The 24832-nt window shown below is 35.7% G+C and overlaps 2 protein-coding genes across 2 annotated transcripts; both read right to left on the bottom strand.

Moving 5' to 3' along the window:
- Positions 1–524: 524 nt before the first annotated feature.
- LOC118489675 lies at positions 525–24671 on the bottom strand. Its single transcript, XM_035987200.1, has 8 exons — positions 23740–24671; positions 15968–16970; positions 14782–14853; positions 7293–8282; positions 5873–6772; positions 4385–5317; positions 655–1440; positions 525–545 (listed from the first exon to the last, which is right to left on the bottom strand). Exons 2-8 carry the CDS (start codon positions 16484–16486, stop codon positions 525–527), a joined length of 4221 nt encoding a protein of 1406 aa, XP_035843093.1. The 5' UTR covers positions 16487–16970; positions 23740–24671.
- On the bottom strand, positions 23531–24696 carry LOC118489674 (receptor-like protein kinase FERONIA). Its single transcript, XM_035987199.1, has 2 exons — positions 23740–24696; positions 23531–23653 (listed from the first exon to the last, which is right to left on the bottom strand). The coding sequence occupies exons 1-2, from the start codon at positions 24694–24696 to the stop codon at positions 23531–23533; spliced, it is 1080 nt and encodes a 359-aa protein (XP_035843092.1).
- Between the last annotated feature and the right edge of the window lie 136 nt (positions 24697–24832).

Genomic DNA, 24832 nt, shown 5'->3' with positions numbered 1-24832 from the left:
TCATTGGAAAGCTCAACTACTTGTGTCTCGATTATGGAAGCATGAGTCTTCTCCTCCACATAATCAGATTTAACCTCTGTATTCAGCTGGGACAATGTGAAAGCCAAATGGATATTAAAATTGTGATTAGACAATAGCTGCCCCCGGGGGATACTACATCAGGGGATTAATAACTTCATCAATAGTTAAGGAAAAAGAGTAAGTTTGATTAAAAAAAGAAGCTTTGATAACTTCATCAACAGTTAAGAAGGGGCTTAGGACTGGAACACTAGAAGTTAAAAATTGAAGTGTTTTTTCAATATAAATGTAATGATTTGAGTACAAATACTATGGTACATATGAAAATTGGTTTGTGCTTTATTAATTAGTCTACTATTAACAAGCATTTTGCATGTGTATAAAAAAGATTAATTTTTTGGAACTTTGACTTACTTGAAGTGATAATGCTTTCTCAAGTTCCTTGACAACGACTTTCAATGTCGGACGTTGGTCTTGGGTTTCTGCCACACACTGGTATGCAATTTTCATAAATGTGTGCAAAGAATCTTTGTTGGGTCTTCTATTTCGAACATAATTGTTTTCATTGATTTCTTCTTTTAATATAGGATCTATCATGTCCTCTAGTGTTTCTCTGCAAAAGTTTCGTCTTGCTACAGGGCCGAGCCCTTTGTCAATCTCCTTCTTGTAAATTGGGTCATAGGCTCTCCTCCCACATAGAATCTCAAACAATACAACTCCAAAACTATAAACATCTGATTCTCTTTTTAACTTATTGGTCTTCTCATACTCTGGATCTATGTAGCTAGGTCTGCCAAGCCAGTTTATATAGAGAGCTTCGTCTTCTTGATTTGGAGGCAGGAATACGGACCACCAAAAGGCAAAAATCTTTGCTCCCCAAGTCTCATCCAACCCAATGCTGTAGCTACATATATCACGGTGTATTATCGTCTTTTGGTCTTCCATCTCAGAGTGAAGGTACTCCAATGCGTGTGCGATATCAATGCAGATTTTCAAACGCTTTTCCCATGTCAAAATGCGCATATCATTGACGTTTCCCAAATAACCATCAAGGTATCCATTAGAAACATTCTCAGTGACAATAATCATCTCAGAATCTTCAACACAAAATCCAATTAAAGTGACTATGTTAGGATGCTTGACACTCGTAAGCATCTCAATTTCTGTATAAAGCTCTTTTTCTCCATACCACTCATTTCCAGAGGTGTACCGTTTTATAACCACAATGTTGTGTGCCTTGGGATGTTCTCCTATGTTCTTCCCCTTTTCGGATGAAGGATTTTCTTTACCAAAAGAGTGGAGTTCTGCTCTGTACAAAGTATAATCATCATCCGAAGATGCAATTGTGTATGCCTCTGAAAAATTATTTGTTGCTGATTTAATATCATTGAGATGAATCTTGAAGTGCCCCAACGTGTTTTCCTGCAAATATGTGACAAAGGGAAAAACAGAGTTACAAAACTGACATAAATTAAGGAGTGAATTTCAAGGATTGTCCTTTATCTTTATACCAATTTTCAGGCGCTATCCTTTATGTTTAAAATTGACAAGTTTTATCCTTTATGTTTTCATATCATACACATTTTGTCCCTTAGGCCTAACCTAGTTAGTTTTTTCGGTTAAATTTGGTCATATGCTTTGCACATGAGGGCATTTTTGTCAAATTCAAAGGTAAGTTCAACGGCATATTTACAGCTCAAAGCTTCTGCAATCTTTGAATTGACAGAAATGCCCTCATTTGCAAAGCACATGACCAAATTTAACTGAAAAAACTAACTGGGTTAGGCCTAATGGACAAAACGTGTATGATATGAAAACAAAAAGGACAAAACTCGTCAATTTTAAACGTAAAGGACAGCGCCTGAAAATGAGTATAATGATAAAGGCAATCTTTGAAATTCACTCTAAATTGAGAGAAAAAAAGTGTTGTTAAAACTTTTAGAAAAAACTACAGGCTACATTGAATCTATACAATTAGCCACTACTGCAATTATACAAGGCAAATGGGTTCTGCTCTGCTCTGTATAAAGTATAGTAACCCAACTCCACCTCAGTGCCATCTGATTAAACTGTAGGAGACTGGAGCCTTCTGATAGACATATACGAATTCATATATGTTGTTTGGAACATCAATAGAAGTGAATATGTTGCCAAACCTGCTTCCTTTTTACCCTATATTTCGTGTGCCCTTATTTTCCATCTAAGACATAACAGTTGGGCCTTGGCACATTGCACAAAGTTTTATGCTTACCCAGTTTGTAGATAAGACCCAAACAAAATCTTGAATTAGTTAAATACATACATAATATTAAATTATTTATAGTTAGATACATTAGATGATAATCTAAAGGGAATCCAAATCTTGTGTTTTATACATTAAATGTTAATAATCTAAAAAGAATCCAAATCCTGTGTTTTTAGTAAGATTTAATTAAATTAAAATTTCCATTGCATATAAAAGCCATCATAATAAATTTGGACGACCCCTACCATACACCACTGAATACTCGCACAAACTTCTAACAAATTTATATTTTTTTTAGTAATTTCAAATTTGTAACAGCTTAAACATATTATTTGCTATATTTCTTAAGATCATATATCATATTCTATGCTGATGGCAAAAAAATACCCCAGCCTGTAGAAGAATTAGAGACGGGTATACCCGATACCCGACGGGTATTGGGCCGGATATGGGTATGTAAAATTAATATTTCACGGGTATGGGGCGAGTATGAGATTAGATGATACCCAACCTAATTACCCGAAATTATATACCCGTTTACCCGATATATATATATATATACCCGAAAACTTTAAAGTTTAATATTTATTTTCCTTTAACTTTTGTTAGTAATGTTTCATTCTTGTAGTTTTATTAATTAAAAAATAAACTTTTCATTTAAAATCTTGGTTTTAAAAAGCGCGCCCTAGGCGCGTCTAGGCGCAGGGCCTGGGGCTTTTTTGTTTCTCGCCTTGTGTAATTACAGGAAGCGACCAAAAGGCGCATTTTTTGATTTTTTTTGTGGGCTTTTTGGCCTGAGGCGCACGCCTCATGTAACTTAGGCGTTTTACTGCATAAAAATGTTGTACCTTGGGTTTTTTGACTTGTACATGTAATTAAAATGGTATAAAAGCCTTACTTATAGCTATATTTTGGTTAAAGGAAGCTAAAAACCTATGGGATATGTATGGGATATATAAAAAAAATTATATAAACATCTTGCTCCTCGGGTACGAAAAGCCCACCGCTTTTGCGCTTTGCGCTTCTCGCCTCAATTGTAAACCCCTTCGCTTTTGTGCGCCTCTCGCTTTTTAAAACCAAGTTTGAAATATATATTTTGATGACATTATTCGTATTTATATGCTATGAAATACAAAATTATTTTTTGAGATTAATATTGTAATATATCTACATTTTCAAATATATCAAATCTTATGATGGTAATGATGATATGTATGTTATTTAACATAATTTAATAAGTTAAACAAATTTTTAAAACATAAAACCATAAAGGAAAGTAAAAGTATATACACATGAAATCCAAAGGGGTATACCGGATACCCGTGGGTATGCACCATACCCGACTGGTAAATACCCGCCAAATACCCAATGGGTAACGGATCGGGTATAAGACAAGATTTTACAACCTGGTATGGGTATAGGATTGGTCATACCTGGCCCATTGCCAACCCTATCCAAAACACATAATCTTTATTTGACGTTATCACCTAATACCATACATGTCCAAACACACAATTTCATACCAACGCGTCAACCCAACCACTCCATCTAATTCACTATGAATGGCAAAGGGTTGGTTTTGGTGATCTCAATTTGATACCCGATTATAAATTGTGTCTAATATTTGGTATCAGACATGTATACATTACCCGTGGGCTAAAGGGTATACCCGCACATATTTTGTATACCTCATATATACGGTCATGTGGTAAAAATTACCCCTGGGACACCCATTAACCATAATCCAATCATAAACTCACCAAAAATGGATCGTTACTCAAACAAACTTCTGACAAAAATTATATTTCTTTAGTAATTTTAAGTTTGTAACAACTTAAAGATATTATTTACTATACTTCTTAAATTCATATATCATATTCTATGCGGTTAATTGGACGGTATCACCTAATACCATACATGTCTAAACCCACAAAAAATAAAACTATGCTACCCATCCTAGATGTTTCGGTTTTTTCTTTCAATTTGGATTCTTTTACCATCCTATTTTGACTTACTTTCAAGTAGAATAGAAAATAAAGATACTGAAACAAAAGAAAAATTACCATCCAAGAATAATGAATACCAAAAAAAATAGATAATAAAATAGAAAACGGGTCTTACAATATTTTCATGACGCAACTGAAGTTCCAATGCTTTCTCAAGTTTAGCCACAATATGGTGCATATCTGGGCGGTGTGCTCGATCATCATTTAAGCAAGAATATGCTACCTTTGAGTATATGAGGAGTGATTTCGGAGACAATATTTGATTTAATAGAGGAGGATGGATTATATCATGCAATGTTCCCTTTTCATAATGATGCTTGGCCAACTGAGCTAGAAACCTATCAACCTCATTATGAATTAACGCTTTCCTCTCACACAATATTTCGAATAAAACAACACCGAATGAGTAGATGTCCGACTTGTGGGTCACACCTCCCGTCTTTTCAATTGCTGGGTCCACACACCCAAATGTGCCAGTGTGTTCACAAGGGCACACCTGATCCTTATCGTTTACTGATTGTTTGATGGAAAATTCAAAACCGGATAACTTGGTTTCCCAATTACCGTCCAACAAAATAGTGTTGCTATTGATGTTACAATGTAGAATAGCATAATCACGTCCCTTGTCATAATGTAAGTAACTCAACGCACGAGCCACACCTAGACATATCCTCAATATTTGCTTCCATGTGAGGTTCAGGCTGTTTAAATACTGCCCTAGACTTCCATTGGCCTCATACATGGTTACAATGATCTTTTCATCTATCTCATCACAAAACCCAATAACAGAGACCAGATTTTTATGCTTGAGATCAGAAAGCGCTGAAATTTCTGCCAAGAACTCGAGGTCTCCATCCACATGCTTACAATCAAATCTCCGTGCAATGATCTCCATCAACCTCCCAGACCACAAGAGTCGTCCTTTATATGCAATACCAACTCCACCATGTTCGATGATGTTATCATGATGAAAGTTGTTGGTGGCCTTCGCCACAGCTTCAAGTGGGATTTGTAAGTGAGCAAACTGGTTCATTGTTGATGCCATGTTCTGTTTATCAAGCAGAAGGGAGTGTTAAAACAACAGGTTACAAATGAAAGAGAAGGTAAGATCTAATAAGATATATGAGCAACCACACATACATAAATATATCAGATCTAGCAACCTCAGTCCCTGACTTTCTATTCCACTTAATTAAATAAGCTTAAAAATTGAATAAATATACATGATTTAAAGGTAGCCACGACTAATAGTACACACAATATATTAAACTCTTAAGTTTAATACACACGTAAATAAGCAATAGCATACTTTTTTATCCGCTTATCAATAATTTTTTAGATATTCAAATATAACAAAAAAATTACAAAATTCAAGTAATTTACCCTAAAGATATTAATAATAAAAACGTAAAAAATACACTAAAACATTTGGAATAAATACAGTTTCTAATACACACACACATGTGTGTGTGTTTGTTCTTGTCGTTAAAAGATTAATCTATAAAAATACCATTAATAACCTTTTGATGAACACAAGTTAAAGTCATAATTTGTATTAGTGCAGTTAATGGAACTTTGCTTTCATAAAACTGGGATAACTTACTTGAAATACCAATGCTTTCTTAAGTTGCATCAAAACTTTTTTTGTTGTCGGCCGTTTTTCTCTCTCAAGATGTAGGCATTGGTAGGCAACCTCTTGAAATGTAATTAGTGATTTAGGCACGATATGTTCCCTTATTTGTTTGAACACCACCTCACCATGCTTTCCTTCTTTAAAACTTTTTTCAATGAAATCTGGTAGATAGTGGCCCTCACGTTTTTGGATTTCAAACGTTGATCTCCCGCACAAAATCTCAAATAAAACAACACCAAACGAGTAAATATCGGATTCTATGGTTAGGAATCCCGATTGTCTATAAAGTGGGTCCACGTATCCTTTTGTGCCACACGCATGATCGATAATATAGTCTGTTTCCTGATTTATTGAACATATTAGCGAAAGCCCAAAATCAGCCAGTTTTGCTTTCCAATCATTGTTTAACAGGATGTTCTCAGTTTTGATGTCCCTATGTATCACCTTTGCTTGTTTTCCTACTCCTCCGTGTAGGAAATCCAACGCTCTTGCAACATCAATGCATATATTAAGTCGTTTCACCCATGTAAGAGAAGTATGATTCAAATACCTATCAAGACTTCCCTTGGACAAATACTCATAGATAAGGACTTTTTCATCAGTTTCATCACAGTAGCCTACAAGACCAATGACATTCTCATGTTTATAATCCAAAAGAATTTGGAGCTCACTAAAGAATTGTTGTTCTCCTTGACCAAACCTTGTATCCAATCGCTTTGCAACAATGGTTTTAAATCCATCTCCATCTTGAAGGTTTCCTTTATAGACTTTACCGAATCCTCCCCCACCGATGAAATTGTCATCATGAAAGTTTTGTGTCACCCGTTTTATGTCTTCAAGTGACATTTTGGGGTTATCCTTGTTGTTGTTCTGTCAAACATGATACAACAATTCAAATAAATATATTGATAACTAAATAAAGTGGTAATAGAAAACTAAATTGGTATTATCTTTTTCTAAATATTATGAAAAACTATAAATGATAAGTAAATTGATAATTGAGTCGTATCATTGATCACAAACACTAAACAACATGATTTTAATATGATGATAAATGTCCTTTATGAATTAAATATGCACCGTACTGTGTTTTCTAAAAGTTTTGGATTGAACTTTTATTTATTATTATACTTACGTATAAGCAATTCTAGCAAAGTCCTAACTTGATAGTCTAAAAGGTAGGATTGATAAATTCCTACAATGTCTAAAAAGTAAACCTGATAGGTTGATGCAAGACATTATAAAGTGGAAAAGATTTTTAACAATGAATTTCATATAATTTGAACCCAACCTCATAAAGCATTCTAATTTTTTGTTTTCTATATAACAGGGAACCATAACACAGATTACTTCTAGGCGTTGATAAACTGAATTTAGAACAGTAACTTACTTGAAAGAATAATGCTTTTTCAAGTTCCTTGACTACGACTTTCATTGTTGGGCGTTGGTCTTGAGTTTCTGCCACACACTGGTGTGCAATTGTAATAAACGTGTGCAAAGAATCCTTGTTGGGTCCTCTATTTAGAACAAATTTGATTTCACCAATTCCTTCCTTTAATATAGGATCTATCATCTCTTCTAGTGTTCCTATGCTGAAGCTTCGTCTTGCCACAAAAGCCAGCCCTTTGTCACTCTCCTTCTTGTAAATTGGGTCATAGGCTAATCTCCCACATAGAATTTCAAACAAGACTACTCCGAAACCATAAACATCTGATTCTCTTTTCAACTTACCAGTCTTCTCATACTGTGGATCTCTGTAGCTTGGTCTGTCAATACGAATTTTGGGATAGAGAGCTTCGTTATCTTGATTTGGAGGCAGGAATACAGACCACGAAAAATTAATAATCTTTGCCCCAAAATTCTCGTCCAACCCAATGTTGTAACTGCATATATCACGGTTTATTATCATCTTCTGGTCTTCCATCTCATAGTGAATGTACCTTAATGCGTGTGCAACCTCAATGCATATTTTCAAACGGTTTTCCCAATTCAAAAGACGCTTGTCTTTGATGTTTCCCAAATTCTCACCAAGAAATCCATTAGAAAAATTGTCAATGACAAGGATCATCTCAGACTCTTCAAAACAAAATCCAAGCAGATTGACTATGTTGGGATGCTTAACTCCACCGGAAAGAATTTCTATTTCTATGAGAAACTCTGTTTCTCCATAGAACTCATTTCCAGAAGGGGGGTAGCGTTTGATAACTACAGTGTTGTGTCTCTTGGATGATGGATTCTCTTTATCATAATGCTCGAGTTCTGCTCTGTAGAAAGTATAGCCATCTTCGAAATTTGAAATTCTGTATTTCTTTGAGAAATAATGGGTTGCTGATTGAATATGAGTGAGAGGAATCTTCAAGTGTTCCAAGTTCTTCCCCACCTGCAAATTAAATATTTGACAAGGGTGTTACAGCTTAGATAGAAAAACGAGAAGGGAACTGAAAGAAATTGAATAGTTAATATCTCTTCAGATGAAATTAATATCCATCTAATTCCACCCTCTTCGCATGACAGTGAAATTGAATAGTTAATATCTCTTGAGTGAAAGTTTCACATTCGGTTGCCTTACAATGGTCCAGCCCACCACGTTTTTACAAGCCCACAAATCATTTATAGTTTAGCTCAATAAGTAAATAAGGCCCAGATAGATACATTGAGTGATAAAATGAAACCAATATAAATTTTATGGGTTAAGCTTTGTCAAATTTATTGTACGTTGCCTATAATAAGCCTAAGAATAGTTTTGCTAAAATTATATATTGCTGTTAATAATATATGTTGCCTTAGTGTTATTGAAGTGAAATAAGTTGTTAGACCAACTAATTAAGTTAATTGTTGGGAAGAAAGAGGATTATATATGTTAATCTTTATGTAATTTGAATAAAATTAAATAGTAAACTGTAAAATGGAAGTTGAAGAAGTATCTATTGTAACACTTGAAATTATACAACTTATATAACTTAATTCATAAATCAAATGAAAAATTAAATGTTATAAATAATTAGATGATAACGCATAGCAACAAGCATTTTGTAAGACAACTTAACTCAATAAGAATAAGAGAACTTACATGTTAGTTTAATATACCTTTTTTTTTATTTCAAGGTAGACTATGGGAGTTTAAAGAGAGATACATAGGATATGTGTTATGGGGCTCCATTGGGGGCACCAATGGTGTCACATTAGGTACAAGAGGGTCACGTGGGCATGCTTAGTGGGGATAGCAGGCGTGGGGCAGGGGCTTGGTGTGGATGGCGGGCAGGGGGCTCTTTGATGATACCCAATACCACATATCACATAAGGTCCCAACAATCCGGAACCTTTGTGGTGTGAGACTTATTTGACCCCCCCCCCCCCTCTTCCCCCTTTCGCCTAAAGGTCTAAGAGTTGAATTTTCCATTAGTTACGTCATTTTTTTTAACTCGAAGGCATTAAAGCTTGAAACTTTCAAATAATTTCATATACGAGGTGATTTTTTTGGGATCAGCAAATAGTATTTGTTAACTATTTAAATCATGTATGCGAACTCTAAACTATTTAACTATTTATTCTTTTCTGTTACTTTAGGTGTCAGCAAATACTATCAAGTACCGAAACCGAACAGGTGCTGGTTAATGTACCATACTGAACAATTTTTGGTGCCAATGACCTACTTTTTGCGTTTTTGAGGATTGGTGCTTTCAGTTCGGTACTGGTACTTTTGGTTGATTTCCTTCGAACACCGTTCCATACCGAAAACTTTCTGTTTTTACGATTTTCAGGATCGGTACTTTCGGTATTGGTATATTTGGAACCGAGCTCATCCCTTTGTCAGGTAACTTTATGGTAGACCGTATATAAACTTCTATGATTTCATGGATATCCTTAATAAATTAGGTTATATTTTATTTCTATTAAACATATTTAGAGTGAATTGCAAATTTTGTTCTTTATCTATATACATAATTTCAGGCGGTATCCTTTGTCTATATAATTGACGAGTTTTGTACTTATTGTTTCAAAATCTTGCACAGTGTGTCATTTACCCCTAACCTAGTTAATTTTTTTCTGTTATGTTAATTTTGATCATGTAATTTGCACATAAACACAATTTTATCATTTCACCTTTTGAAGGACAAATTATATGAATAACTTAAAAACCTATCCATTTTATTAAGAAACACCTCTCTCTATCTCTCTCTCTCTCAACTCTCTTTCTCTCTCTCTCATGAACCATATCCATCTCTGCAAATCCATCTACCAAAAGCTTAATCGATGGCACTATTACTCTGTGAAAATAATACTAAGGCTTTTTGTTTTTTATCTTACAAATTGGGGTTCAAACATTATACATGTCAAACTCATTGTCAATATTTTCTGTTTTAGCAACATAAATATGTGAAGTCCTTATATTGTTTGCCCTAGATGATATATACTTACAAAATCTCTATCAGTTACAATAGATTTTAACCAAATCCCACCCTAGGATTCAAACCCCCGTCCTACACCATCGCGATTTAGATCTGCGACCAACCTCACCTCTAATCCACCACCTGCCCACACCAACATGATTTAGATCTACGGCCAATCCCAAAATTAACCGCATATCTGACTTTGGAAGAGGCGGTAATGGATGGTTGTGTATGCATATATGTATATAAGAGGCAGTAATGGTGATCTGGAAATTTGGGAATTAGGGTTCTAGGTGGTGACGGGTGGGGGTGGTGTGGATGATGGTGGCGATGGTGGTTGGTGTTGAGGGCAGTGGTGGCTAATGGTGGCAGTGGTGGTTGATGGAGTAGAACTGATGAAAGAGATGAGTAGAGAGAAAGGTAGGTGTATACTATGTGTGTATACATATATGTATAATATTAAATTTATTTTTAAATTCAATTTTGTTTTAATATTTAGATTTTTTATATTAATGGATAATAAGACTAATATACCCTTGTGTTACCTGATTTAAGAGAAAAAAAATACCTTGTTAGCGGTGAAGGACATACCATGTAATATTTTATTATGATAAGTATAAAATTCGTCAATTTTAAAGATAAAGAACACCGCCTAAAATTAGGTATATAGATAAAGGACAAAATTTGATATATTTATAACCAAGTTGTGAGTTAAACCAGATAAGTTGAATTGATATAATAGAACAATGAAAGGAAAAAAATGAGGGTCTTACTAGAATTTTATTAATCAAAGTTCCAATTCTTTCTCGGGTTTAGTAATAACTTGGGTCATATTAGCAGGGGCGGCCCTCAGAATTCATGTACCATGTTCAAGCTCGAAAAAACGCGTCCTTAGTCCTTAACGGAATTGGGTATTTGGAGGTCTAAACCTAATGAAAATGGGCTAATAATTTATCTAAACCTTAAAAATAGTTTTGTAAGTGGGCCTATGTTGGTGTTTGTATGGGTATACCCTATTAATTTATTTTTTACATATACATATCAATTTTTTTTAAAATAACGTGTCCTTGGAAATATCGGGCCCAACCGGTGGTCCTCCCCACCCACCCTTAGGGCCGGCCATGGTACTAGGACGTTGTATTTGCTCCTCCTTTAAGCAATTATATGGAAAAAAAATTGTTATAAAAACTATAAATGTATATCTATATCTATCTATATTATATAGAAAAGTAAATAAAATTGAGGACACATGGAGCGTCATGTGATGATCTTCATAGAGTTTTTCCGCCTATCCCTACTAAATAAGCTAGTAAAATGTGTTTTTAATCTATATCTATCTATACTTTCTATAAAAGGAGAAATCCAAGTGACATAAGAAAAGCTGATGTGTCAGCAGGAGAGGGTGTCCAACAAGGCTTTTCTTATCTCATTATTATTACATCATAAAGCCTAATATATAAAGAGTTTAAAATTCAAAGGTGGCCCACATTCAGATTCCAAAGGTCTGTTGAGGGGAAACGCCTGCCCATTTCAAATAACTTTTGTTTAAACATCTGCCCTCAACATTTTATAATCAAACATCAGTTCTCAATAAACATCTGTTGAGATTTAAAATTCTGGCTCCACATTCAAAATTCAAAATTCAAACCATATATTCTAATCCTATAAATAAGGGTTAATAATTTGGCTCTACATTCAAATCTCTCCCGCTCACATCTGTGATCGTATCTCTCCCTCTCAAATCCATCTTTCTCGTGATTATGTTTATATGTGATCGTATCATTTAGCCCTAACTCAGTTAATTTTTGTGGTTAAATCTGACCAAATGGACCTCACATCAGGGTATTTTTGTGATTAAATCTGACCAAATAGACCTCACATGAAAGTAAAATAATCAAAATATCTTCATGTGGGGTCCATTTGATCAGATTTAACCACAAAAAATCAACTGAGTTAGGGCTAAAGGACATAACTTGCAAGGGTTTGCAAAAATCGAGTACGTTTTCTGTAATTATTGAAGACAAAGGACACAGTTTGTAATAAGTGACATACATAAAGGATGATTTTTGTAATTTACTCTTATTTATTTAGCAAAGATGTTTTCTTTACAAATCCTAAGAAAAACAATATAAAAACATTGTTTGTTTGACTTAAGTTGAACGACCTTATCTCTTTATTGAGTAAACTGCCATTTTGGTCCCTGTGGTTTAGGCACTTTTGCCATTTTAGTTCAAATCTCAAACTTTTTAAATCTGGGTCCCCGTGGTTTGCATTTTGTTACCATTTTGGTCCAAAAACGAAATCAGGTCAGATTTTCAAAACAGAACCTGCTATTTTGTCTTTATGCTCAGGGGTATTTTAGTCATTCTGGCTTTATTATAGAGTAATATTGATTAAAAATAATTAAACCCAAAAATCTGCCTCTCTCTCTAACACCCCTCTGCATTCTCTTTCTCTATCTCTAACACCCCTCTACCTCTCTCTCTTCTCTCTCTCTCTCTATCTCTTCTCTGAACTACCACCACCACACCACCACCCCCACCACCGCATCATCCCCACCACCACCATCCCATTGCCGCCAACACCACCATCCCACTCCCATCATCTTTCTCTTCTCTCTCTCCTCTCTCTCGAACACCACCGCCACCGAACTCCACCACCGCCGTCGTCCCTGCTGTAAAGGCTCCGACTACAACCTTCGTCCTTGAGTTTCAGATATGAGTTCGTGCCGATGGATCTGAAAGAATTTTCAAGATCTGAATCGACTTGGGTTGATTTTTGACGAGTTTTGGTGTAATCGGATTGATTACGGTTCATTTTCGATGCTCTGTAAACAAGTGTGGTAGTGAAGTTGCGAGTTATCCATTGTTATTTGTTTGCTTGAAGAGTATCAGTTGCAGAACTGATGTAATAGACATTGCAGCATTCTTGTTTGACTGGGCATTAAGAAGAAGAAAAGTGGACATGAATCTGGGTTGATGTTGTTGTTAATCGGCTTATTGTTGTCCATCGGTTTAATTTGATGGACTTGTGCAGACTTGGGATAAAGAAAGAGTGGAAGAGATGAGAGAGTAAAAGGGTTTGGGTCTGGGGAGAGAGAGAGAGAGAGAGAGAGAGGAGAGGGACAGATGACATTATGTTTAATCATAATTTTTTTTTTTTGAACGGCAAATTTGGATCACTGACGGACCACTGGAGTATAATTGTGCCACCAGCAGAACCACCCGATCATATCCATCTCCATTAGGCAATAATGCCTATACACCAATTCAGGAGGAAACCCAATAAATCTGGGAAAACCCCCTTTGTGGGAATCGAACCCATGACCTAATGGTCATAAGCCTTATCCCACCCCAAGATAACACTAGGCTATAATGCCATGGGTATGTGTAATCATAAATAGAAAAAGGTTTAATAAATATTTAGTTATAATAATTCTAAAATGACCAAAACACCCCTGAGGGTAAGGACAAAACAGGGGGTTTTAATTTGGGGATTCTGGTCAAATTTCACTTTTGGACCAAAATGGCAACAAAATGCAAACCACAGGCACCCAGATTTAAAAAGTTTGAAATTTGAATTAAAATGACAAAAATACCCAAACCACAGGGACCAAAATGGCAGTTTATTCCTCTTTATTTGCATATATATCTTAAAACAAGTTGTTGGCACTGTTCTACTAAGGGAAAGCCACGTTATAAACTACCTCTCAAGAATTTGCTGGCACTGTTCTAATAAGGGAAAGCCACGTTATAAACTACCTCTCAAGAATTTAAGAGACACCCATCCTAATCCACATATTCACTGCCTTTCTGAAAATTGTTATCAGGCTAATTAAATAAAGTCACATAAATTGTTTTTTTTTTAAAGTCAACCATTAAATAAACAATAGTATTTGGCAAAATAGTGATAGCAATAGTTACAATCACTTTCAAATCATCTTTTCCGCCTTTCCGGTGTGACGACTTGTCAGGGATATAACTTTATTTTTTTTATTATTTAAATAAGGGTTAGTGGGGTTGATTAGAAGAAATATTTTGAACTTTTAAAGTATTAGAGTTAAATGTCATTTTCCTCTTTCTGTTTGTGTCATTCTAACAGTTTAGTCCAAAGGTTTAAAACGTTGTTATTTTAGTTTAAATAATTTTAAACGTTATCATTTTAGTCCACTGGGTTAACTCAATCACAGGGTCTCTCTTGTTTACTTGATACTTATTTTCTCGACTATTTATTTTATTTTTAAGGTTTATTAATAACTATTTAATATTTCATTAACTCAACCCTCTATAATACACGAGTTTCTAACCCAGTTTATAATAATTGAGTATCTCTATTGTTTTTTATCTCGTAAATGATAAACGTGATTGTTCCAAATTTATCATTTCAAATTTTATCTAATGTATTTCAATTTATAGATTTCATCTTTTATAAACATTTCACTAACAAAAAAAAAATGAAGTAAAAAAAAGGAAGTTCTTAGTGTCTTACAGGAATTTCATGCCTTGCTTTCTCAAGTTTGTCGACAACTTGATCCTTACCCAATTGTTGTACTTGCTCCTCCTTTAAGACATCATATCAGAGAATAAACATTTCACTAACAAAAAATGAAGTAAAAAAATAGGAAGGTCTTAGTGTTTTACAGGAATTTCATGCGTTGCTTTCTCAAGTTTGTCGACAACATGATCCTTACCCAATTGTTGTACTTGCTTCTCCTTTAAGACATCATATCAGAGAAAAATAAGTTACTGCTCAAAACTGAAAATTTGAAATAATAACTACAAATTGGTGATGAAAAACTATGTACTAATTAAGTAAGTAACAAACTATAAAACAACGAAGAAATTGATAATATATAATAGATCATAAGATGTTGACAAATTAGTAGAAACAATAAGCATAAAAGCAATTAATTTAACAGTAAATTACCCGTCAAATTTGGTAGAAAAATAATGAGTACGGACAAGGATATTAAGAGATGATAGAAACAATATCATATGCCTTGTCTGATTAAAATGATATGCATATAGATTCTATCAGAGAAATTGGACGTTTCATTTGTAGCTTGTATACACGAAAACGATTGGTGGCGAGAATTCGTCCAGGATATGGGTGTAAAATGAAGATTAGTAGTTTTTTTTCTGGAAAAAGGTATATAATGTCATGGAATATGAACACATTTTTCAATCCAAATGAAATTGCGAGCAAGTAACAAAAACCCACTATTTTTAAACCTAAGGGGGCAGGCACACAATTGACCAAGGGCTTGGGATTCATCCATTGAAATCCCATAAGCTTCAAAGGATGTCCCATCCGAATCCCGTAAGCTTCTAGAAAGGGGCCAATCACGCCGGCCAGTTTTCATTTGTTTTCATTCTTCAAATGAAAACGGTGGAGACTTGGTTTCATGAAAAGTAGATTTTTTTTTTGTTTAAAAAAATATACATATACCATAATATTATTGTATATTTCGGCTTTTGAGCTTTGAAAGGTTTTGTGTTTAGATGGAAGGGTTTTTCTTTCAATTGTGTCTTCATATGGATATTTTAAAGTCCTTTCTATATAATAATCTAGCCAATTTTTTTTGGCAATCTATATGGGTAATATGTATTCCTTATGTGTTAAGATAATATGCACCCAATGATTATATACACACAAACAAACAAACCTAACTTACCTGAAAGACCAATGCTTTCTCAAGTTTATTGAGAACAACTTTCATTGTTGGGCGTTGGTCTTGAGTCTCTGACACACACTGATTTGCAACTTTTAGAAATATGTGCAAAGAATCCTTGTTTGCTCCTCTATTTGGAATACAACTCTTTTTATCGGTGTCTTCCTTTAGTGTAGGATCTATCATGCCTTCTATTGTTCCATTACGGAAGTTTTTTCTAGCCACATGAACGAGCCCTTTGTCACTCTCCTTAAGGTAAATTTGGTCACGAGCCTGCCTTCCACATATAATCTCAAGCAAAACTACACCAAAGCTATACACGTCCGACTCTCTTTTTAGCTTCCCAGTATTCGCATATTCTGGATCCACGTGGTACTCTGACTCAAAATATGTTCTTTTATACAGAGTTTCATCTTTTTTATCGGGGGCCAAGATTACTGCCCATTCAAAATCCTCAATCTTTGTCCGCCAGTTCTCGTCCAACCCAAGTTTGAAGCTAGCTATATTGCCATGTATTATCATTTTTTTTGTCTTCCATCCCAGAGTGTATGTAGTTCAATGCATGAGCAGCATCAATGCATATTTTTAAACGTGTTTCCCAAGTCAAGGTACACACGTTTCCTAAATAATCTTGAAGGAATCCATTAGCAAATTTCTCCACGATAAGCATCATCTCAAAACCTTCAACACAAAATCCTATTAGAGTGACTATGTTGGGATGCTTAACGGTAATAAGCACTTCAAGTTCTGTAAAAAATAATTCTTCTTCGTCCTCGTCATCTCGAGGAAAGAAGCGTTTTATAAGTACAGTGTTGTGTATCTTGGGTTGTGTAGTTTTACCCTTCTCTTCTACAAAGGAAGGAATTCCTTTATCAAAATGGTTGAGTTCTACTGTGTACCTAGCATTGTAATCATCGCTATCAGAATTTTTGTATGTGTCTGAAAAGCTATTGGTGGCTAACTTTATGTCATCGAGCTGAATCTTCAAGTGTTCCAAGTTCTTTAACTGCAAACATGTAAGAAAGGAAAAAGAGAGTTACAAATTATGAAACTATATATACTTGTTAGAAATATGAGAATGAATTTTTGTGGTTAATAGTTTTTTTTATCTCTTTAGAAAATATAGAGGAACTTAAATTTCTTTTTAGAAACTAAATAAAATTAACATAAATAAAAATCTTACAAAAAAAAAAATGTCAGGCATAAAAAGTTGTTGCAAGTGGGTTACACCCGCCCGGCTGCCCAGATCCAAGTCTGTTTAGCGATGGGAGTATGCTATGAAGGATCAACCAAACCAATAGTTACATAAGTAGATTATGCGGTTCTTGAGGTTGTACAAAGAGTTTTATGTTGTATTAATGAAAATATTACGAGGCTGAGGTAGATAAACTGGTAATGAATATTATTATTATAAACTACAAGTAGATTATGCAGTTCTTGAGGTCGTACAAAGAGTTTTATGTTGAAGTAGGCTGAGTTTCGTTAACTGGTGAAGATTATTACTATAAACTACAAATATTATGGAACACTTGAAGTTTGATTACAGGTAAAAAGTGGCTTATTTTTTATATGTATTTGTGTTTGCTAAAAGTACATTGGGAAGCTATACATTGGGGAGGGGTGGATCTACGTGGGCAGGGGTTGCTCATGAATATAATATTAGAGAGATGAAGCAGAAAAATAGAATATTTTGAAGAAAAAAGAGATCTCCAGCCGACGTTATAGTTTCAGATAGGGGTGTTCTTCGGGTTATTTTTTCGGGTTTCCGGTTTTTTGGGTCGGGTTGTTCGTGTTTTTGGCTAGGGAAAAGTGACACGATAACCGACCCATTTAAAGTTTGGGTTGTTGGGTATCGGTTATTCAAGTTCGGGTTACGTCGGGTTGGGTTGTTCGGTTTTCAGGTTTAAATGTCAAATGAAAAAAAAAATAATGTTTTTTTTCACAAAATATCATCAAATATATCATATATATCATGTTGTTAAATAAAAATCATCACAATTTAAACATTATTTAACAATATGGTATGTTAATATTCAAAAACTTAATGTTCGGGTTTTTCAGATCGGGTTGTTCGGGTTTTGTTGGGAAAAGTGATCCAACAACCGACTCATTTAAGGTTCAGCTAGGTCGGATTTGGGTTATCCGGGATCAGGTTTTTGGTTATTCTCTAATTCGAGTTTAGTGGCTTTGATTCGAGTCGGGTCTCTTTGCAGACATACAAAGAAGAAGACTCTTCCTTATCTAAAATGAAAAGATAATTATTATTTGGATTATTTTTCTCTCTTGGATGTTGGAAGTGCCTGAAACCCACCTGAGTTGACCAACCTATCACTCTTTTCTAATTTATTTATATTATTATTACTTTGATTCTATTATTATATTACTATGTGTTAATCGTTGTCTATTACTTCTGTGGTTCATTAATCAAAATCAAAATTGTATTTATTATTTAATATTTAATTTATTCGATAGTCTACTAGTAAATAATCAATTTATTATCAAATATTATATATTATTTAATAAATTTATTATCTGTTAGTTTGTTATTTTTCTGAGTTAAATGCTTGGTTGGTCCCTGTGGTTTGCAAAAATTTCATACTTGGTCCTAGTGGTTTACTAATTACACACGTGGTCCCAAAAGTTGTCAAAAATGAACTCGGTTGGTCCTCTGACCTAACCTCTGTTAAATTTCTCAGTTAACTATGTGTGAAATGACTATATTACCCCATCCCCACCCTTCTTCTTACCCACTCCACCCTTTAACAGCCATCCACCACTACCACCTCCCCAAACCACCCCCACCACCACCGTGCATTACCATCACCAACCACCATCTCCCCAAATCACCATCATCATCTCCATCAAACCTCCATCTCCCCAAACCACCAGCCATCACCACCATCTCCCCAAACCACCACCCCAACCGTGCATCACCATCATCACCCCTCAATCATCATCATCAAACCACAAACGACCACCACTGCCCAAAATGCAATTTCTGATTATGACAAAACATGATTAAATCTATCCAAATGAGTTTTGTAATTAGGATATCATTCATCTCTTCTCATGTGTGTACACTACAGTATCAATTTGTCCTATTTTTAAATAGACAATTCTGAGTTTTGCTACAATTAAACCCAAAGGGCACATTATTGATCTTCTAAAGCATAAAACAAAAATGGGTATTGATTATCAAAAAATTCTAAGGTTTTCTATACTTCTAAGTTGAGTTGCTTTATCCTACCCAAACGACCCTCACAAACATTCACAGACGTCCACCACTAGAAGTCCGAAACAGTTTCGGCAAGCTCCATAAACTCCGGCAACTTCAACTTCTTGTCAACTCCGATCCACAAGCTTCGCAACCTTAAACAATCCACCACTGAACACCTACCAACACCTTCATTGTAGAGTGAGAGAGAAAGATGAGATTGAAAAAGAGAAACAGTGAGAAAAAGTGAGAGGTCTGAATGCACAAGGTTTGATGTGGTGGTTTTTAAGAGAGAGAAAATTAGAGAGAGGGAGAAGATCAGGGTTGGTTACATCTTTTTATTTTATTTTTTATTGATTTTAATTGTCAAGGGGTAAAATGGACATTCTATATGAACTTAACTGAAAATTTTAACAAGGTTAGCTACTAAGGACCATCCATGTTACGAAAATGTAAACCTCGGGCCACTCGTGTAACATTTTTCAAACCATCGGGACCAACTATGTAATTATTGAACCACTGGGACCAAGTCTGCAATATTTGCAAACCATAAGGACCAACCAGGCATTTAACTCTTTTTCTTATTTGGATCTTACTAAGGCTATGGGTATGGGGTGCGGGTTGGAGCGTGGGTTGGGTACAAACGCCCACGTCACCACCTCAGGTGGGCTTGGGTTTCGGCGTGGCCCCTTGGACGGGGGTTTCAGCCCGGGCGTTGGGTGGGGCTACAAACACGACATGGCGGAACCTCGTTAGCCAAGACTACTAGCCGTGTGGGCTAGCCGTTGGATTTTTTATATATTTAAAAAAATATAATGATGTGGCTTGGCCACGCCACTCCAGCCACGCCCACCATACCCCTATGAAATTGGGTTTCGGTATTGGGTGCCCCATAATCCACGTGGACGTACTAAACCCCACCATACCCCATAATCCACGCCCACCATACCCCATGGTCTAATTATATAGTTTTTTGAGTAAATTACAAGTTTTGTACTTAATGTTCTAAAAATCTTGCAGGTTATGTCCTTTAAGCCTAACTCAGTTAGATTTTTTAGTTAAGTTTGCTCATGTGCAAGCACATGAGGACATACTTTTCATTTCTCTTTCTCTCTAATCTGAACTCACCACCACAACCAAATCTCTCTCTACCCACCACCACCACCACCACCCCACAACCTTGACCGTCGCCACCCACCCCACCCCACCTCAGCCTTCACCGCATCCACCCCCACCTACTGACCACCCTAACCCTACTACACCAACCATCACCACCGTACCCGCCATCACCATCACCACCACCACCCCTTCCTGACTGCTTCCCCCTACAACCCGCCGTCCATCACCGCTCCCCCTGCATCCGCCGTCCATCACTGCCTCCCCTGCAACCACAACCTCTCCCGTCGCACCTAAAAGTCAAAAACAGATCTGGGACCCCAAGAACTGTTACTCATTATGTTAGAGTTTGTTTGTTCGATTGATTGTGTGCATAATGAATGATTTGAACTGAGTGTTTGTGTAATTTGTGCATAAATCTGAAGCGATTGAAGGTGTGTTTGCTTGTTCAGTTGATTTGTATATGTTGTGCGAAAACTGAAGCAATTGAACGAAGTTCATGCTCAATTACTCACCGTGTTTATTTGTTCAATGTGTTTTGTGTGTTCAATTGATGGTGTTAGACCTTGGGGTATGGTGGGGCGGGGGTTTGGGGCATGGGTTGACACGTGGAGTTCGAGCCCCCCTCCCCCTCCTGCTCTGGTGAGTAACGTGTCCGTGGGGTATGGCGGGGCGTGGCTAGCCCGCGTGGGTTGACCAGGTTTATTAAAGTAAAAAAAAACCTAAAATTAAAAAATACACGCAATATTTAAAAAAAATTATTATTAAAGTTTCCTAAAAATTAAAAAATTCTACAAATTAAAAAAAAAAGAGTAAACTGCCAGTTTGGTCCCTGTGGTTTAGTCACTTTTGCCACTTTAGTTCAAAACTTAAACTTTTTGCATTTGGGTCCCTGTAGTTTCAGTTTTATATCCATTTTAGTCCAAAAATGAAAACATGTCATATTTATCTTATAAAATCCTGCAATTTTGTCATTTTTCTCGGGGGAAATCAGGTCATATTTGTCTTATAAAATATAGTATTTATTTATAAAAAAAATGATCATTTTGCACCTGCGGAAAATGACAAAATAGCAGGATTTTATAAGACAAATATGACCTGATTTCATTTTTGGACCAAATGGCAATAAAACTGAAACCACAGGGACCCAGATGCAAAAAGTTTGAGTTTTGGACTAAAGTGGCAAAAGCGACCAAACCACAGGGACCAAAATGGTAGTTTACTCTAAGAAAAAGACTATAGCGTTAGGTAGATTTGAAAAGGGCGAGCTTCTCAAACGGCTTCCGCTCCTTGCCTCGGAACTCGATGTTGGCCACCGTCACCCGGTCTTCGTGACTTATATCACCGCCAGGGACGCTGTCGTTGTAGGCTTTAAAATGATCGAGCTTCGGTCGTAGCTCGCGCCACTTGTGTTGGCACGTGTTTAAAATGTGGCGGTCGTTCCCCACGTTGTGTCGGTAGCTAGCGAAAGCTTTCGGCCAGTAACGACTCTCACCGGGTTGGCGGCCCTTTATCGCGTCACCGACGCTCGTGACAAGTGCTAGCTCAACCTCGTGTGTCCAAGAGACCATCGATCAAGTGTGTGTGGGTAGCGGGTTCAGGTAGGTGGAGTGACTTGGGTTGGGGTAGCGATGTGGACAGGCGGTGGGGTTGAGGGTTTTATAGCGATGTGGACAGGCGGTGGAGTTGGGTGAACCGTTTGGCTTGGCCAAACGGTTATATTTTAAAATTTAAACATAGCCCGTTATGCCCTCGCCAACAAGCCAATAAAAGTCGGCCACATAGGACCGCTAGGCATGCCCAACGCCCGGGCTAAATCCCCCGCCCAAAGGGTCACGCTGAAACCCAAAACCACCCAGGGTGGTGACTTGGGTGTTTTCACCCAACCCCCAACCCCGCCCCATACCCCATAGTCTTAATGGTGGGTTTTTATATAGAGAGATGGGGGAGGAGGATGTTTGCGTTTTAGAAAGAGAGAAAGGATAATGTGTGTGGAAATGAGTTTTTTATATTTCCTAGAAAAAAGATTTATTTATTATATTAAGATGTGAAAAGACAATATTACCCTCATATGGGGTCCATATGGCCAAACTTAACTAAAAAATCTAACTGAGTTAGGCCTAAAGGACATAACGTGCAAGATTTTGTAACATTAAGTACAAAATCTGTCAACTTTTGTGCTAAGAACAACGTCTGCAATTTGGTGTAAACATAAAAGACAAAACTTGTAATATACTTTAACTTTTTTTCATAACTCATCTATTTCTCATAAAAACCTTTTATCATAAGGGCATCTAATTTTAAAATTTGTAAATACGAGATGATACTTTTTGCCGTATAAAAATGTTTTGTAGTCGAGATTATTTAGTATTTAAAAACCTAAAACACTTCAATAAATATACTAATTTATAGTTCGTGAACTATTAATACATATTAGAAGATACAAAAACTTAGGTTAGGACCCGACGCGAACTGAGCCAAAAATTTTTATGTTCACTTGTATGAAATTGAAGCATCTAAAAACAGTGACTTCTACATATAAAATTTGGATCCGCCACTAAATGTACCGTAAAAAAATTGCTTGGTGTTTTATGAATCTATATATATACCATATAATAAAGTAAACCTATAAGTGACACATTTCGTATTACTATGCATCATCAGAATTGTTTTCCCGCCCTTTTCTTTCTCTAATTTAGTTAACATTCTTTAGGTTTAAATATAATTTATATAAGATTAAAAAATTATTGAATATTAAAAATAGTGATTATGTATATATTATTATCCAACCTTTATGTTCGAACGTAGACCAAATCAAATTTAAACGACAAATCAAAATGTAATATATATTTGACCTTGTTTTCAAATAAAATTTACGTTGAAACTTACATAAAAGTAAGCATGAAAACGTATTATATTTGACCTGACTCTTCAAATAAAATTTATATCAAAGGGTAGACCAACTCGTATTTATACCATTCGAATCAAGACGTATATTTGACCTGACTCTGAACAAAATTGACATTGAACGTACATAAAAAGTGAGCACGAAAACATATTATATTTGATCTGACTCGTTTCTAAACATTTTTTTTTATTCAAAATGCAGAACAACACCAATTTATAACAGCACGCAATAAGTAAACAAGAAATTAATTTTTTTAAGTTAACAAATACAATATGGAAACAGTTTTTAATTAATTAACAATTGTTATATAGTAGTATTAAAATAAAATTTAATTATAGCTTTCTTTTGTAACGGTAACTAACAACGAGTTATAGAATATGATTAGCAATACTAATTTGTTTAAAATCATTATTATATGGTAATCGTAGTTTTTTTCTCTTAAACTGTTGTTCTATAAGCAGTCAAGTTAAAAAAACACAATGGGAAATAAAGTTAAAAGACCTAAAGAAAAAACAAAATACAAAAAAAAAGACTTACAAAATTTTCAGGTCGCGGCTTAAAGTTTAATGCTTTCTCAAATGCTTTTTGAAGTTCATCAGCAATACTGAGCATGTGTGGGCGATGTGCTCGATCTTCCTTTAAGCAAGAATATGCCGTTTTTGAGTATTTTCTGAGTGAACTTAGAGATATTTGATTTTTGGACATTTGATTCTTTAGATGTGGATGGATTATATCTGGAATCGTTTCGTTTTCATAATGATACTTGGCCAATCCAGCTAGAAACTTATTTTCCCCCGTCTTAATATATGCTCTCCTCCCACACAATATTTCAAATAATACCACACCAAATGCGTAGACGTCCGACTTGTGGGTCACCCCTTTTGTCTTTTCAATTTCTGGGTCCATATACCCTATTGTGCCAATAGGTTCAGAAAGGATAACCCGGTCCATTCGGTTAAGCGATTGTTTGATGGAAACTTTAAAACCGGATAACTTGGGTTCCCAGTTCTCGTCTAATAAAATTGTCGAGCTATTGATGTTAAGATGTATAACACCATAGTCGCGTCCCTCATCATAATGGAGGTAACTCAAAGCACGAGCCACGCCTACACATATCTTCAATCTTTGTGTCCATGTGAGGTTCGGGTTGCTTAGATGCTCCTTGAGACTTCCATTTTTGGCCTCATACGTGGTCACAATGATCTTCTCATGTTGTTCATCACAAAATCCGACAATAGAGACTATATTTGGATGCTTGAGATCTGAAAGCATTGAAACTTCCGTCCAGAACTCGACGACTCCTCCACCGTGCTTACGGTCTAACCTCAGCGCAGATATCTTGATCAACTCTCCGGACCGCTGGAGTTGTCCTTTGTATACATGTCCCAATCCACCGCGTCCGATGATGTTATCATTAGCAAAGTTGTGGGTGGCCTTTACTACGTCTTCAAGTGGGATTAGTAAGTGAGCAAACTTGGGAATTGTTGTTGTCATGATTCTGTTTATAAAGTAAAAAAAAAAGAGTGAAATTTCAGTGAATGGGTTACAACTTACAAATGAATGAGAGAATGTAACTTATACATATGAGCAACCACACTATATATGAAAAGTTTTGAAGCAATTTGTTTTA

This window comes from Helianthus annuus, unplaced genomic scaffold (assembly GCF_002127325.2).
Source record: "Helianthus annuus cultivar XRQ/B unplaced genomic scaffold, HanXRQr2.0-SUNRISE HanXRQChr00c001, whole genome shotgun sequence".
Classification (NCBI taxonomy): Eukaryota; Viridiplantae; Streptophyta; class Magnoliopsida; order Asterales; family Asteraceae; genus Helianthus; species Helianthus annuus.
The sequence above is the reverse complement of the archived record's forward strand: the minus strand, read 5'-3'. Positions and strand labels throughout refer to the sequence as shown.

Excerpts from the sequence above, each read along its gene's own strand:
- LOC118489675 (XM_035987200.1), bottom strand. The coding sequence starts at position 16,486 with ATGATAATACATGGCAATATAGCTAGCTTCAAACTTGGGTTGGACGAG. Across the intron at positions 6,773-7,292 it reads AAAAAGCATTATTCTTTCAA|AACAACAACAAGGATAACCC; the intron begins GTAAGTTACTGT and ends CATGTTTGACAG. Across the intron at positions 5,318-5,872 it reads AGAAAGCATTGGTATTTCAA|AACATGGCATCAACAATGAA; the intron begins GTAAGTTATCCC and ends CTTGATAAACAG.
- LOC118489674 (XM_035987199.1), bottom strand. The coding sequence starts at position 24,696 with ATGACAACAACAATTCCCAAGTTTGCTCACTTACTAATCCCACTTGAA. Across the intron at positions 23,654-23,739 it reads AGCCGCGACCTGAAAATTTT|AACAACAGTTTAAGAGAAAA; the intron begins GTAAGTCTTTTT and ends GACTGCTTATAG.